Source organism: Sphaeramia orbicularis, chromosome 4 (genome assembly GCF_902148855.1).
Source record: "Sphaeramia orbicularis chromosome 4, fSphaOr1.1, whole genome shotgun sequence".
Lineage (NCBI taxonomy): Eukaryota > Metazoa > Chordata > Actinopteri > Kurtiformes > Apogonidae > Sphaeramia > Sphaeramia orbicularis.
Window position 1 is genome coordinate 9,850,697 of NC_043960.1, and position 17,599 is coordinate 9,868,295.

The 17,599-nt window shown below is 36.7% G+C and overlaps 2 protein-coding genes across 21 annotated transcripts in view; one reads left to right on the forward strand and one right to left on the reverse strand.

Moving 5' to 3' along the window:
- Positions 1-351: 351 nt before the first annotated feature.
- atg4c (autophagy related 4C, cysteine peptidase) lies at positions 352-9,478 on the reverse strand. Its single transcript, XM_030132936.1, has 11 exons — positions 9,292-9,478; positions 9,072-9,193; positions 8,405-8,488; positions 7,809-8,039; positions 5,255-5,594; positions 5,078-5,148; positions 3,816-4,012; positions 3,621-3,699; positions 2,770-2,846; positions 2,149-2,268; positions 352-1,742 (listed from the first exon to the last, which is right to left on the reverse strand). The coding sequence occupies exons 2-11, from the start codon at positions 9,154-9,156 to the stop codon at positions 1,584-1,586; spliced, it is 1,443 nt and encodes a 480-aa protein (XP_029988796.1). The 5' UTR covers positions 9,157-9,193; positions 9,292-9,478; the 3' UTR covers positions 352-1,583.
- A 3,951-nt stretch (positions 9,479-13,429) lies between these two features.
- The window catches only part of dock7 (dedicator of cytokinesis 7), a 52,006-nt gene continuing 47,836 nt past the window's right edge, over positions 13,430-17,599 (forward strand). For all 20 annotated transcript variants that reach the window (XM_030131668.1, XM_030131662.1, XM_030131663.1 and 17 more), the window contains exons 1-2: positions 13,430-13,569; positions 16,442-16,541. In XM_030131668.1, the coding sequence (XP_029987528.1) occupies positions 13,532-13,569; positions 16,442-16,541 (138 nt within the window). In that variant the 5' untranslated portion in view covers positions 13,430-13,531. The remainder of the gene's footprint in view (positions 13,570-16,441; positions 16,542-17,599) is intronic.

The following is a 17,599-nucleotide window of genomic DNA, read 5'->3' on the forward strand; positions in this document are numbered from 1 at the left end:
ATTTGTATTGTACAGGAAAACAGTCCAGCATAGCTCAAGCAAAAGGGGCATCAGACAGATTATCCATGGTAACAGAGCTTTGCACACAAGGATATTTTCTTTTCCTCCACAGAGGAACACAACTGCCGCCAGTGTCATTGGGTCACATTTTTTCCGGTCCCTGGTTAATGGGCTGTAGAGATGGTTAGCACGTACGATTAGTTTTAATCTGCTACATTTGACTGGGAGAGAAAGGGATTGAATACATTTCAACACACCACTGAGGTTTGTATCCAGCACTGAAAATGAAGCAAACTCTTTCTGCCGTTGTACCAGAACTGCTTCAAGTAGACCCAATAAGGACCAAAGATATTAAGAAAGTCAGATATTTTCACTTTATTCAACTCTCTTGCATAGTGTGAACCCATTTTACATTGCAGAAATTAATTTCATGAATTAATTTAAGAAAAACAGGATATGCAGGAAAGCATGTGAGGTTCCGATTCAGAATACTTCAGGGTGTGTGTTAGAGTGACGTTACCATAAAAGTGTTTAGCAAGAACAGCATTTGATCATTAATTCAGTCACTGCTGTGGTGCAGATTTGGCATGTATCTAATACATTTAGAAATATTTTGGGAAATACTATTAGAAAAGTTACACAAGGAGTTGTTTGTGTCAGAAATAATGCTTAAATGGCTCTGCAAATGTTAATTGCACACAGCATATACAAATAGAAATATTAATATGGACATTAATTACAGCTGTGATGTCTTTGTCATATATATTGCCTCTATATATAAATTCGTCTTCGTGAATAACTTAACTGTAACTGAATCTGACTTCTGCTGCTGCTCCATTTTTAATTAGACATATCCCATTGTGAGATTTTAGTGCAGGCAGTGCTTGGTGAGGTATAGTACATATCATGATCCACTTGACCAAATCTCCTGTCATCACTGATCACTAACTGATGCCTAACTTAGTGAAATAATACCACTAAAAACACTCAATTCATGCCACATACACCAGTGTGTATTACTGCTTTAAGAAAAAAAAGAGCTAACAATAAATAGTAAAAGTAATGTTTTGACTTGGCAAACAATTTCTTTGATGAAATGCTTTTGGCAGAAATGTTCACAATACTTTGCTTGGTCTATTACAGGTCCCTTGATCCATATTAATTAAAACATTTACCTTGCTCTCCTCCATGTAGTTCAATGCTAACCCAACTGAAAACCTCTGCATAATGTGGCAGTACCTTGCCAAACAGAAACAGAAAAAAAGACAACAAATCTCTCCCAAATTGGTTTCTAAGCCACGGTATTAAAAATAACAGTGTAAAGTGGCTGGTGTTCCTGCAGATGTGTCTCTTACATCATTATGTGCATAAAATACGTAGGTTATTAAATACACCAGAGTACCAAAACTTGATGTCAACATCTTAGTTAACTTGTTTTGACCAAAATTGCTTCATGTTAGTTTCAAAGAATTTCTTTCAAAAGCATCATGTGTCTCAACAGTGTCTGACACAAGGCTTTAGATGGCAAACAGTACGATTCATTAAAAAAGGAAGTTCCCTGTCAGTAGTCTGGAATCGTGCTGTCAAAGCAGCACAAAGTCCCCGGTGGTGGTGACCGTCCTCCGGATGAAGGGCCATTCTCTCTTCTCTGGGGTCAGGCCTGCTGACAGGTCATAATCTCTGCCATGACCTTGCATGAAAGTGAACGCTGGGTATTTCTCCCTAGCAGATGGCTGCAGCACCTGAAGGAAAAAAAAAAAAAAGACCAGGGTGATATCATTTTTCACATTTAATAACATGCAACACTGCATTCAGCACTTAACCAAACAATAAACAGGGATAAAGAGAGAAATCATAACAATGTTAACACTCAAACAGAAAAACCTCACAGTAGAAACATGATAAGTTGCAGCAAGGAGGGTTTACAACCTACAGTATCCAACCTGCTGACTGGTGTAAGAACGGGGGCAGATTCATGGCTAAATGGTGCCACCTACTGGACGACTTGTGTAACAGTGCCACACACATACACAGTGCACAAAACAAAACCATCTACACAATACGTGAAACTACAATAATGATTGTAAAATTACTAAACTGCTTTATTAAAGTGATTTCTCAGTCATTTGCTCTGGCAGTATCACTCACCTTTGATAACTCCTGGCTGATTCTCTCATAGTCTTTAACATTTCTAGAGTAAAATCCTATGGTGCAGCTTGGGTCCATCTTGCTGAAAGGCATCTTCTTTGGTGAGGGGCAATGATATGACTAGACAAAAAGAAACAAAATATGTCTATAAAAAAATATTCATCAAGCTGACGAGTGATGCAATGTTCAGCTACAGCTGCAGGACATGCACACTCACACTGTGGCAGCGTTCACACTGAATAAGCTGTACTGAGCATCACTTGATGAATGAAATCCCATTTACCTGCTGTCACAGTGTCCATAAATGTACAACTCTGGTGTGTTGTCATATTCTATGCAACAGCATGTGAAAGCATAAAACAAAGTTGCTATATGGTGCTATGTACAGATTTTTATATATGAGTCCTGAAATATTCAGACTCTCAGCATCTGATTCTATATTTGCCGTATTTCTCTTACGTGTCAGCTTCACACATCTGAGCAGCAAATAAATCAACAGATGCGGGCTTAGTAATTGGGCCGTGGGTCTGCTTTAAGATTCATACCTTTAAGTACTAACAGGAATGATTAAATTCACATTACTGGGGCCCCAGTCAGCTCGTCTGTGTAATTTCACATTACCTGGAGAGGGAAATCGCTGGTGCTGACATCCACAAAAGACTGACAGTAATGAGGATCCATGTAAATCAAGCAGTCATCTGCAAGGACAAAACAAAAGACAAGTTATTCAAAAACATCGGATTATTACAAAAACGCGCTTTCTCCAATTTCTATGCAGAGTAGCTCAAAGTCACCTGCTCAGCCTACTGTTAGGCTTCTGTGCGTCAAATATGCCTCCCAGAAGGTTGTTGCTTTTTAATATCCACCAGGGTGGATTAAACTCTGCATAATCAGATGCGTTTGTACAAGCACATTCTTTACACCCACAAAAAAGAGGTTGTCATTTAATTTTTGTGTGGGGGAATTACTTTTACAAACACGCAATTATATTCGACCATTTGCATATGATAAATGCTGTGCTGAGCTGTGCCTTGGCAGCGAGAATGTATTGCTTGTCATTTAGACATCATCCACCACTGTATTTCAAATTGGTAAAATGTAAATGTGTAAATATTGACTGCCAAGATGTACAACTGAAGGTTCCTCCTGGCTCCTGAAGGTGATGAAGAGTGGCTCACTTTGGGGTCCGGATGAAATTTAATGCATGCTTCCTATGGAAATCAATTACTGCTCACAACTTGGGAGGTTTACTTGTGATAAATGGGTGAGGCTTTGATGGGTCAGAGAGAATAAAGTAAGCCCTGCTTCACTTGCCTCCATTTCCACTCCTCTCCGTTTTCCTCATGCAAACAGGAATACATTAACTTACTTTGTCTCTTCACGTAAGAAGGGTATATTATGCAAAATAATCTGTTATTCGCACCACTTCTCTTTGTGTGTCTTTCTCTGTTTTCCATTACACCAACACTAACCTTGAAATCCCACAAAGTAGCAGGCCTGTTTGGGTTTCCCTCCAATGATGCCTAAGCAGTACTCCAGACTTAGTATGCTCTAAATATAGAGGATAGACAAACATACAGTACATCTTTAATATTTTCATTTTCCTATTTATAATATGTTAATTATATTTGCTAACATTACCATAAAGTATATTTTGCATAGTATACCTTTGCGAAGTTAAAGTATTCAGGGTTGGTTTTCTCTCCTCCGAGCCTCACAGGGATGAGGATGATGACAGCCCGGTTGTCTGGTGGACTGGACGCAGACGCTTGTTCATCGCATGAAGGAGGAGCGTCTGATTTGGCAGTAGGGTCAGGCCCTGCTCTTGGCGCCCTATGGCTGTCGATAACATCAGCACTGTACACTATGGAGGATCAATAACACAAAGGTCAGACCAGAGTCATTTTTCTGTCTGCTTGTCTATCCATCTGTCAGTCTATTAGAACTTTCCGATCTGAAGGCTCTGTCCATCAGTAATGCCTTTTTGTAGCCACATTTGATGTGTATTTGTCTATGATTCCTCTTTGGGAAATTCTTATGACATATGTCTGACATGATCTGATACAGACAGGTCATAGATTAAAGGACAGAAGTTGCCTTATGACACCTACAGACTGAGAGATTTAAGTCAAGTTTATTGCAAAACACAATGTTCAATGTAATTGGACTTCATTTATTATGACAATACTGCTGACTAGGATGCAAGTAAATATACTATAAAAATAAAATGCCATTAATGTGCATTATCCATTCGGGTCACTCTTGTGGTAAACAGGCACTGATCATTTGTGCCCGTCATCATGTACATACATCATCATGGTTAACGGATATAAGGCATAAGGCGGCAATAGGTGACTGTAGATAACACCACAGTTCGTTCATATTGGCCAGCTTTCCTCAAGGGACACTCAAAAATGCATTGTGTATACCAGTCTGTATTAAGGTACTGAGCCAGCACATGAGCAGTCCAGAACAGCTCCAGTGCACCCTGACATTTATTTTACAAGTGTCTGACATATCTTGCCACTTTCAGCCGCTTATTGTTCCTACCATAGGAATCAAACGGAATTACTCTACACAACACGCATTTTTATTCAGTAATGCAAATACTGTACTGGGGGTAACATGACCAATTAAGTAATTTATTCTTTTTCATACAGGACTTCACACAAACATATATCTTCTTGACTGAGAAGACAAACATGATTCAGAAGCCAGGCTTTTGCAGTTAAGAGGAGGTCGGACTCGGAGGTAGTGGATATGAAATGGATGTTTGCGGGAAAATAGACACAGCAAAATTCCTGTCACCACTCTCTTCAGCTCCACAGCCTCACAGAGATGGGAACAGAGAAATGGTGGAAGAAGAAGGGTCAGTTTGGGCATTGGGCCAAGTATCCTGCTTTATCAACAGCAGGCTCATCTTTCATACCTGTGCAGTCCTGGGAGACGTAGGCAGTTATACCCGCCAAGACAGGGTCCATCGCTTCTTCAACAGCTTTCCTAAGAGACAGAGAATGAAAGATTTCAAAGATAAAAATAAGTATGTAGCACGCCAGTTCTGCATAATGGGTGAAAAAATGAATGCGTATGCTTCTATTTGACTTACTTGAGGATGTGTGCCACAATAGCAGGTCCGTACCAGTCTCCGGCCTGTTTCCCCATTGTCAGGCCTAAGCGGACCAGCCTGTGAAGGCCCAGATGCGCAGAGGGACTGTCCCCAAACCAGGACACTAAAGTGCGGTGGTACATGTCTTTCAAATGTGAATCTGCCTCCTCTGCAGATCCGAGACCCTGGGACGGGTTCATGACTGGTGATCCAGGACTAGGTGGGCTGTGGGAGCCCTGCAGAGAGGACTCCAGAGACGCAACCAGACGTTTGGCTGCAACAGTCGTCCACGTCTCTGTGTCTAAAGGTTGGAGTGACAGTGCCTCTGACCACGTCCAATCTGTGGAGGAATAAATCTCATAAATAAACAAATAAATAACAAATATAAAATATATCAAATACACTCAGCATTAGAGATCAAAGATTGAAAGTTTGATTTGATTTTTAATTTAGTAATTTATACCGAACATGCAATGAAATTTAACGTATATGTGAACAAGCAAAACATAAATAACTAGAAGCACTCGGAGAGCGCAGACCTCCGCCAAGGCTGATTAGTGCCCCCCCCCCCCCCCGATCACCACCAAAATTTAATCATTTCTTCCTTATCCCATTTCCAAGAAACCCTGAAAATTTCATCCAAATCTGTCCATAACTTTTTGAGTTATGGTGCACACTAACGGACAGACAAACAAACAAACAAACAAACAAACCCTGGCAAAAACATAACCTCCTTGGCGGAGGTAATAATACAAAAATCAACAATCAAGACAATCTTAGACAGAAGAATAGCACAATAGTTACATTAACATGCTCGAAAAGGCATACAACTTTAACTGTGAATTCATTAATTCAATTGAAAAACTCTATTTGACAAACCAGTTATGATACACAGGAAAATCAGTCCTTTAGTTAATTTGACATGTATGTTGATAAAAGCTAATTAAAAATATTTAGGTAACGAAATGTTACACAACAGTTAATTAAAAGTTAATTTATTTTACGACTAACACTAATATTGATACCAGAACAACCACTATTAAAAACATTTAAAATTCTCACTTTGGTCTGAAATTAAATAAGAGGTTTGCTTATGTTCTGAAGTCTAACCTGAAAATACAGACAAATTGCTAAACAGATTCATACATACACAAGTAAAAGTTGTAATTTCAGTAATGGAAAAGGCCATAGGTTTTGAAAATGTCCTATACATAATGCAAAACAATAAAAAGCACTTAATTTCTCTGAGCCTGTTCATTCAGGATAATCACTAAAGGTCTTTCAGAACTTGAGAAATTAAAGGATTTGACTTAAACTGGGAGAACGTTGTGTGCTTCAGTGACGGAGTAGGTGTCATTCTGTTCAATTATAAGTTTGAGTGTCTCAGTATTTCACTTTAACAGTGCCTTAGCCTTACAAACAGGGTGGGAGCTCAAGGCGGAGACAATGGGAGTGGCCCAGGCTATAAAATGGGCTAGAGTAGAGACTAAAGCATTAACGAAATGACCTTGAGTGAAAAAGTGAATCAAAGTGAAATTGATCAATAAATATCCTTAAGTGGTCATTAGTCATTTTATAGAGAAATATTTCATTAGTGACATATTCTAGATTTGACAGAAGAACAAGTTTTAAATATTGTTTTCTAAATGACTGCATTAAACTGGCACTCATGTCATTATGTGGACCCATAAAGTGTAGGACACTTCAGAGACAATAGATCTCTGAAATATATGAGGAATTCACTCATTTTAAATGGCTTGCATCAACTAAATTAAACTTTCTGTTTGAGGATGAGAATGAAGAAACTCTGGTTTCATACTTAGAAAAAAGAAACTTCTTACCACTCCATGAATATTTTACTAATTATTCCTTCACTGTGAGGTTTGAGATCATCTTGGAGACTAGTACGCATTTCTCTGTGCTCACGGAAAATACATGTTTAATGGACTTGTAATGTATAAAAGAAATCAAGGTTCCTGCACATTATTTATAAATATGATTTCTGCTCAACCAGTCATTTGCTTAGATACAACCTAGACCTCCATTGGACACACATTAAGTATAATAATACAATACAATAGTAATATACTGCTGTAATTTTGATGGGGATAGTATCAATATTTGTTTTGCTAGGTCTTATTTATCACAAAATATAATTTGGTATTTTAACATATTAGTTTGCATCCAAAGTCACATGGTAACACCAATGAAACATTCAAGAGAGGCACGAATGTGTGACCAATAATGTTCTGTATGATAAAAGGATTTGTTTTAATCAAAAAACCATGATGGTTTTGAGGGTAGTTCCCTGTTCAATACATTTCTCTGACAGAAAAAATTAAAGTGCTGAAAATATTGTAAATATAGCAAATTGATACATAAACTATTTTTTTTTTCCATTTTATTTAGAAAAACCTTAAAAAATCTAACTTTTCATAAAGAATACATTGTTCCAGCAGTTAAACCAAAATGAGCAGTACATTATTCACAAATTAAAGAAAATATGACTCATATGCAAGTTGTGAGAAAAGTTTTAACTCTGAACTCTGCTCACCTCTGCCCAGTAAATGCAGTACAAGTCCCTGAGCCAGCATCATCTGTCCAGCTCTGAGCATGCATCCCCAGCCACAGTCTGAGGTCAGTGTAGAGCCAGGCAGAGGAGGGAATTCCTCTCTGTAAGTCAGCCACAGTCTGGATGCAAAATCCTTCCGGAAAGCCTCCACATTTCCCATGACAAAGTCCTCATCTGACGCTTCACCGCAGGCTTCTGTAAGACTGTCATCATCTGAAGCAAACAAACTGAATATGATCTACCCAAGATTCACAGATAAGTTTTGGATAATATGTGGTTGAATCTAAAATATCATTGGAAGATTAAAAACTGTTTTATGTATTCATCACAAATCATATTAATGTTAACTGAAGTAAAGAGGTCAGAGTCCACATCAGAGTTATTAAGAAAGTGAAGCCAAATGAGTGAGGTTCCTCAAAGTACATAAATAGGACTAAGCTTATCATACCACGTTGTGCTGCTGAGAACCTTTGTCCTGTTTGTGCTGCTTTTACTTTTTTTTTTGCAAAGTCAAGACCTGATTATTAGTGTGTGACTGTGAACTTTTGTGTGTGGTGTGTGTTTGTTACTGTGCATACCTTCAGCCTTAAAATGGTAACATTTACCCAGAAGAAGCACTGGGGAATTTCTACTGAATGAGGTCTTCGACTTCAGAGCCCAACCTGCAAAACAGACAGGAGAGGCACCATATACCATGGTTTGGATTTTAAGAAAAGACAACCTCAATATCCTATTTACTCACTTGACTGACACACCTACACTGTTAACACCTATCATTCAATGTATTGGCTTGGTCCCAAGGATCCTGCCCTCTACAGTATTTCTGTTACACACAAGGCGCAACACAACTATTAAGTTTTTTTAAAAGAGAACAGCAAAACAGAACCTTTTCTCTGGGCAAAGAACACAATGTAGGACACAGTCCAGTGAGGATAGTAAGACAGAGAGCTATTTAAAGGACTGACTCAACAGCAGTAGGTTATTGTCTCACTGAATTGTGATGTTTTTGTTACTCTGTCCAGTCCTCTATGTCCTGCTCATGCTAAATCCATCACTGCAGTTTTAATCAGTTTAGTCAACCTAACAATTCATCCTAGCTAGGCTGTTGAAATGAAGTTATGCAGGAGTCTACATGCACAAAGCAAAACAGCACAAAATGAAGGCACTAAAAGCAGTGGACACAGAGAGCTGTGATATGTGTATGTATCTGTGTGTGTGTGTACCGGCCTCAGGCATATTACTTACTGTACTTTACATTGTGCCACACTGACAAGAACTTTGTCTTCAATTTTTCCACCTCGTCGCTCCCACTGTTCTCCATTTGGTCCATTTAAGGATGGGACCCATTCCCTCACAGCATACAAATCCTTCAGTACACACACAGACAGTCACTCGGTGTAGTGTAGAGAAACACATTAAAAAAAATAAACACTACAATCTGAGCTTGCATCGAGCGCATCGTTACCTTAAACCCTCTTCGATCCAGCTTTTTCAATTCGCAGCTACTTTATGGCTCTCTACTAAAGTAACACCGTGTTTTGCAAATAATTTAGCACACACTGTACCATTCATGACTTGCTGTTTAACTTCACAGTGCCTTGTGGTGAGCAATGTTTACATTTTGAGGAAGTAGAGCAGTCAAATCACCGGCTCTCGCGATGTTTCCACCAGAGTACGCGAGAGGTTAGGCTGTCTGGAGGCTTGATTTTAAAACTACGACAAACCGAATGGGCGGTGTTCGGAATAGTCTTTAATGGGTAAGTACTCCGCTCCCCTGGCACATGACTGGCATTAAAACGCGCACCTAAACGTGGATTATTAGCAGGTGAATTATGTAGCCTGCAATTATTATTATTTTTTTTTTAAATTCAGCCTTAAAACAAAGGACTGGTGACTGAACTGTGTGAAAGTTATACAGAGATTGTATAATTATAGAATTTAATTATAGAATCATATAAGTATAAAATCAAAATATTTCTACCCCTGGTCTCTGGTTATAATTTAATACAATTGTTAAATGTCATGTGAGCCGTACTTTGGTTTACATTAAATTTGGGGAAAACATGTTCCGATATTACACAAGTTGAGCTCTAAAACTGGAAAAAAAAAATACATTCCCTATTTTACTGGAACACTTTAAAAGTGTTCATTTTCTACAGCTAATATATAATATCTGTTAATTTTGAGTCCATCTGTACTTAAAGTGTTTGTTATACACGAGGCAATATTTCAGTTATCAGCGCTGTGAGCTCTATCAAGATTTTTTTTTTTTTTATTTTCTAATTCATCCTTAAGTTAGGCTAAAGTCTGAGGCTAAGTCATTGAACTGTGTAAGAGTTGTACAAAGATTGCATAATTATTGAAATGGGTTAATTAATAGGCTAATGAGTTATTTGCTGTAAAAATAAAGGAATTAATCATATCTAAACATTAAACTGTAAGTACATTTATAATCTGAAGAATACACAGTCCTGATTTTGTTGGCTAAACAAAATAGTTTCCTAAATTTGCATTTTTAATTGTCTTAAAATTATAGGATTATGTATGCAAAGTTGCCTGTTTACCTCTGTTCTCTGGTTACAGTTAAATAGCCTACAATTCTTAAAATGTCAGGTGACTGGAGTACTCTGTACTTTTGTTCACCCTGAACTTGGAGAAAAAATGTTTAAATACTTCACAAGTTGAACAAGAAAAGCACTCGGAGCACAGTCTTCTGCCAAGACAGATCTGCCCCCCCCCACCCACATTCCAATCACCACCAAAATTTAATCATTTGTTCCTTGTGCCAGTATCAACATTTCCTGAAAATTTCCTGAAAATCCATCCATAACTTTTTGAGTTATCTTGCTTCCAACCAACCAGCCAACCAACCAACCAACCAAACAAACAAACAAACAAACAAACAAACACACAAAGCAAAGTGATCACAATACCTCTTGGCGGAGGTAATGAATGATGAGGTTACAGTCCCTATTTCACTTGATCATTTTAAAAGGGTTTGTTTTGTCACTTGTTAAAACCTATAACTAATGCCTAATTTTAATTAGTTAGTTTACTTTTATTTCGAGCACACAGAATCATCAGATAACAAAGAACAATACAAGATGGTCAAACAAACTTTTTCGGCACTTGAATAGAAGTGGGAAGAATATAACTTATAGACTCCCACCCCCTTTTTACAAACTAATAAATTATTTCTGCATCCTTTGCTTTGTTAACACTCCCCCCCCCCCCCCCCCCCCCATATATATATATATATATATATATATATATATATATATATATATATATATATATATATATATATATATATATATATTTTTTTTTTTTTTTTTTTACAATAACTCAAATCATCCATATAAACCATTCACATACACATTTTTAGTCACCTCACACACAATCAGATTTGCATATTCAATCTTTTTTAATATAAACTATAATACTTACATGCACTTTAAATATTTACTACAAATACAATCGTTAATAAATGTGATATTTCCTGATCATGACAGTCTGTTAATTAATTACAATAATATCTTATTTTATGCATTCTTCTATATTATAACTAGATATTTACTTATTCAGATAATGTTCTATATTTTGTTATTATACTGGATTTATACATCCTTTTAAATGTACAAATTGAAGAAGACATTTTAAAGTTTTGGTCCAAAGATGTGTGTGTTGGGTATATTTCCAGACAGCTGTGTTTTTACTTTAAGTCAGTCAACACTCATTGACTTTGGACTCCTGCAGGCCAGGAGGATGATATCTTTATACTGGAAGAAAATGGACATACCTTCAGTACATATGTGGGTGAGGGAGATGGCGTCTTGTATTGTACTGGAACGACTCACTTATATTGTTAAAGGAAGGGGAGGGGATTTTGTGAAAATATGGTCACCTTTAATTGAGCTTCTCAGATGTTATGAGACCAATTAATTTTGACAGTGGTGCTGATTTATGGAGCTGTATGCTGTTTATTTATGCTTATTTTATTTTATTTTATTTATTTATTTATTTTATTTATTTATTTATTTATTTTTGCTTTCATTCATTTATTTATTTGGGGGGAATATGTTGCTTATTGTTTACTTTATGTTGAGTATATTGTTAATTGTGTAATATAAAGTTCACTATTGTTTTTAAAAAAAGTTTTGGTCCAGATTATTCCCCAGATGTACCCCTCTAAAAGAGATAGACTGGCTTTTTATGTTTGTCCTACACTTAATTTTCTTGAAGATTTCAGTATCCCATAAATTATAACACTGGGTTACAAAAAAATGTTTTTTGCAAGTTGTCTAGGTTTTTTCAACTGAATTAGGACCATTTTGCACCGCTAAATCCAAAAATGACATCTGTTTTTCTCAATCAGGTCAGGTTTTTTTGCTAATTTGATTTTGAAAAATTTGATCTTCTCACAAAATTGATTACATTTTTGTGACTTTATCAGTTGATTTTTTTATATAGTTCTCACCAAAATAGGTTTTAAGAGAAAAAAAAAAATCATTTTCTAACAGGATTCCTGTTAGGTACAATGGTGTATTCACCGCAGATGTAGCAGAATATGTCAGGCTTATTTTTGCAAGATCTTCTAGTCGAAGCCATTTCATTCACCTGTAATATTAAAAAAAACATTAATCATAAATTGGCAAAAGTAAAATCTTCAGAACTCGTTTATTGCAAGAAATATGAAAGAATTTTGTATCATATGATGTGAAAATGCCCATAAATGTAAGCAAAAATGTTAAAAAGCCAATATGTAGCATAGTTCAGAAAGTTGACCTGATTGAGCAAAATTAATGTGATTTTTGGATTCAGCACACCAAAATTATCCTAAATCACCTCAAAATACTTAAACAATAAATTTGTTGTTGACCAGTGTTATTATTAATTTCTGTGACTTAAGTGTCTGTCTATGCTTAAATTGTTCATTTGTTTTGCATAGGTTATACACATTTGTAAATGAATGATTAACCCTTTCATGCATGAATTATGAGAACCTTAGTTGAGTTTTTTTTTTTTTTTTTGGAGTGTTTTTATTCCTCCTTAGGCATGAAAAAACAAAAACAATGAGATTGAGGTTGCTGTTTTTTTTTTTTTTTTTTTTTATAGATTTACAAAAATGTCCACTCAGCTACACCATGAATTTTATTCTTGAGGCAAAGAAACATGTATTTAAAACCCAATATCATAAAGTAATATGAAAACAGTGAAATAAAATCATGTTTAATGCGGCTAATCTGATGTTTTCTCACATTTTTAACATATTCTAATACTAGTTATTACTCACTTCATGGAGATAATATGCAAAAAATAACAATTAACAATTGATTTCCACTTAAGAACCAATCAAGAACAGCAAAGTTACACTGTAGTCCACTGTAGTGACCACTTTGCATGAAAGGGTTAAACAGAAAAAATATTTTTACATGATATTGATCCATAACTTTAATCTCTCACATGCAATATAACGCTGTACTGTAAAGCCTTGAATACAGTGTGCAGTACAGTACAATGTCTTTTTTTTTATTGGGTGTGTTCTGTTGCGTAGCATTACAGTTTTTACGGTAACCATCCCATTCTCCCGTTTTCCCGTTTTCCCTGTGGCAGTAGTGAGTGTGTGGAAAGCGGAGTCTGCTTGCCTGCCTGCTGCCTGCCTGACTGCCTGGGAATTCAGCTAAAGCACATCCGCGGCCACTGCCATGGCTGAACGCCGCGCCTTCGCCCAAAAAATCAGCAGGTAAAGACTCGTTAGAGGCGAATATAGCTCTTTGTCGCTTCTATATAGGTCGCTGTCAGACCACCAGCCGAGGGAACCCTGTGGAGGAGGCCCAGCCGCCAGCACAGCCTGCCTGCTCCGAGCTAGCCGCTTGTTAGCCATGTCGGCAAAAGATGCTCTCAGACCCACCCAGACAGACAGCGACACGGCTAGCTATTACACCCTTTACACCTAAAAGCTAACAAAGAGACTATATGTAATACGGTTGTGAACACAGTACCCTGTCTATAAGGGAGGTTTTCTGTTACTATCCACACCAATGAGGTTTTATCTGCCAAATGAAAACCGTTAATTTTGGTCTGTTAGCTATGTTTGGCTTGCTAGCGATGGGCAGCTACTAGGTACAGCTGGCACAGGGAGGGATGTGACTGAACTTTGTTGAGTGATGTTTACACTAAGACGACTCCTGAAACGTCAGATATGTGTAATAGTAAGTCTGAGAACATTAGTCGTCCCCCCCCCTTACAGCTTACAAACAGCGGTAGTCTAATCTCTTCCCAGTCTCTCAGACAGATCAAGGTAATGTTCTTAACAAAGGGCTTTGTGCTAGCTGTCAAATACTATCAACCCATTCATTTAGATAGATATCAGTGTTTATAATAGCTGTCATGGATGATAATTTAATTCACTAATAACTGTTTTTGGTGCAGTCTGTCAATGGTTGGCAAAAAAAATTAACACTACTTGGAAAAAAAACAAAAAACATCATAATGATCATATGAATTTACCTCTCAAATTGAAATTTAATCCCCCCAGTTACTTCAGTCTTAGGTGCAGCAGTTACAAAGAGTCATCATTATTTAGATTTTTGGTGCTACTTTGCCAGTAATGCACTGTACTGAATATAATGCCATTAAACACAGATGACTTGACATGCACAGGATAATGGCAGAGGTACTTGACTGTATAATTTTCTAATTTACAGTAGATCAAGTTGTGGCATCCAGTGACTCTTCCACAAATGCAAGATTGCAATTTTTTTTGTAGTTATAGCACAAACTTTGCAAACTTGATGATTATAAACAAAATAGTGTATTCACACCAAATCTTTACAAGTGATGACATTCTATTTTGTAGATGCCTGTGATATTATATTCTGCAGAATCGTTTTTGAAACCTCTCTAAATAAGCATATTCTTAGATCAGTGGGTGTTGTTTTTCTGCGTGTTTTTAATTTAGAGGTGAAAAAATATCTGTTGACCCTCTTGAAGTGAGCAGACTCTAAGCAACTGTAGTCATATGCTGAGGTAAAATTAGTGACTTGAAGTGCCTGCAGCTTTGCACAGAGAAATCACATGCTTGAGTTAAATGGTTTGCTTTAATATTCTTAATTTTACTTTGAGCAGACTTTTTTTTTTTCATGGGAGCTGTTTTTAAACTCTCTTTAAAAGATAGTTGCACCACTGTGTGATTAACTGCTATTTCCTCTGTAGTGACTAGTGATAAGTAAAGATCTGTGATGAGGCATTGGGGATGGCTATGGAATGTGTTTGTCGGCTCAGCGCTTCTGCCCTTCTCCACTGGTGATAACTCTGCACTGCAGAGCCCACTGGGTCCCCTTTACAGTATATTATCACGCTCATCTTAAGAGAGAAAGTCAGGTCACTATGCTGCTTTCATTTTATCTACTTTCTTAAGAAGAGCTTGGGCACTTCTGTTTTTATTTACTTTTGGTTTCCATAGATTATCTTGGCTTCTGTTCTTACATTCTGTATTTATGGTGAAAATAAGAGATGAGATCATTACACCAGCATAAAAAAAACTGCTTTGGGGAAAACAGTTCTGTCTGTGAGTGAATCACAGCTAACCCTTGCTCTCCACCATAGTAATCGTAGCCGTCAAACCAGTTGTTTATATATTGCTTTCAGAATGAAAAGTGAAGACAGCTTGTTGGTAGAAAGAAAAGTGTATGTTGGATTTTGTATCCTCTGTGTTTCCTGTGCTACATTTGTCTTTTTCTGTATTGGTTTTATTCTCAGTTTTATTTGTTGCTTCTTACAGTGTTGTTTTGTTCAAGGTAAAGGTCTCAGAGTGGTCCTCTTGGTGACTGCAGTGATTTAAGGTGCATGTGTATGTGTGTGACTGTAGTAGTTGTCGGACACCAAGAGTTTTGTGTAAGAAATGAAACAGCTCTCTGAGGTGACACAGTAAAGGTATGAGCAAAGACACAATGAAAAACCTCCAAAGGCATCTCCATCTTTACTAGAAATGTGGTTCAGTATTTAAGTGAACTTTTGCCAAATCTTGTGAGTATTTTCCATGAATGATAATTTATTTAGATTATATAGCTCTAAGCTTTGCTGGACAATAAATGTAGATAGTATAATCCTTAATAGCTTAATTACAAGGCTTTGAATCAATTAATGTCTTTTTTTTTAAAGCCTGTAAAAATGTTTTGTGCTCATTAATTGTTAGCTGTTGGAATTAGGGGCAAATACATAATAATTACAGCTGATACTGCAACATGCCTTTTCATTTTCATTGCTTATCCAGTTGTATTAGTGCAACTTTCCCTTTTAATACTGATGCAGGAGTTTTCTTTTACTGCAAGTTTATGAAACTTGAGCTGCTCTACTCGTTGACGTTTTGCTTTTCATAAAAGAAACACAAGCTCATGATGTTTTCCTCTTCAGTTACAGTGGTACGTGACTGCATCATTTATTCCGACTGATATACAAATTAATTTGTGTAATCATCTCTATAATGATCCTATTCCTTATTATGAAACCATTAGCATTCATTCCCTTCCAATAATGGGTTTTTCATCCAGTGTGTTGGTCAGTGATACCTTTAAATATTGATTGACTGGATTCTGTTTTGCTCTTCTTTTCAGGACTGTGGCAGCAGAGGTCAGGAAGCAGATAGCTGGCCAGTATGGAGGCTCCCCACAGCTCTTCAAAAACCTCAACGTTGGTACTACAACAAGTAACACAGTGAGTAGTTTTTGAGACTGAAAGGCCAGAACCTGTCTCTGACATCTGTACCTGAGCTAACACTACTTTTAAAGGTCATAGAACAGTGATTTGATCGAATAATAAGTTAAAGTATTCTCAGTATCACAACACAGTTAATTGCAATATCCAAATTGCAGAAGCTGTATGTTTTGATTAATAAAATATGTCACAATAGTCCATTATGTGAAATATTGTGGTGTGACAGAGATGCTCCAGCCCATAAATTCTATTCTCCAGACCTAAAGGAATGTTTGTTTGGTACAGAGAGAGTGCATGAATGATACATGTGAGGAGATAAAATATTAAAAATGTATATAATCTGGTTGAAATCCATTTAGCTTTCAAGCACATGAGGATCTAATTATCACTGACTATGTCTTACAGGATATCTAATAGAAAAATGGACTAGTAAAAGTGGTGTTAGTGACAGTTAAATGTGTTGTTTCACTTCATGACATTAACGCATTCATTGAGTTATACACAAGAAAGCTTTGTAGTGTTGTGCCAAAAACTGATGGTATCACCCACTTTCTGTACATGCTTTTATCTGGATCAGTTGATGGTACATAACCGGAACTTTTTGTCTGTGGTAATATCAAACACATACAGTCATGGAAAAAATTATTGGACCATGAAAAGTCATCAAAAACAATGGTTATGCAATCAAGTACTAGCCTAACTCCTGTGTGTATCATACAACTGAAATAGACAGAAAAGAAAACATGGAATGCCTAAAAGCAGTGTTTTTAGCAGTACAATGCCATAGATATTGATGTAAGGACTTAAGTGATTTTGGTTATTATCAAGAAAACATGGAAAATGGATAGATGTCAGCTCTTAAATTAAACTCGTATGAGCTGTTTTTGTTGTTATCATATTTGTCCAAACAAATGTACTTTTAGTTGTACCAGGCATTAAAATGAACAAGAAATTGAGGAAAGCAAGGGTGGTCGAAGAATTTTTTCTGCAACTGTATCTCTGTGAAACTTTAACAAGTCTCGTAACCAAATCCTTTCGAATGTGCTATTTACAAAGAA

Coding starts and splice junctions, on each gene's coding strand:
- atg4c (XM_030132936.1), bottom strand. CDS start 9,156: ATGGACCAAATGGAGAACAGTGGGAGCGACGAGGTGGAAAAATTGAAG. Junction 2,847..3,620: donor CTACTTTGTGGGATTTCAAG/GTTAGTGTTGGT, acceptor TTGTCCTTGCAG/ATGACTGCTTGATTTACATG. Junction 2,269..2,769: donor CCAGCGATTTCCCTCTCCAG/GTAATGTGAAAT, acceptor CTTTTTGTCTAG/TCATATCATTGCCCCTCACC.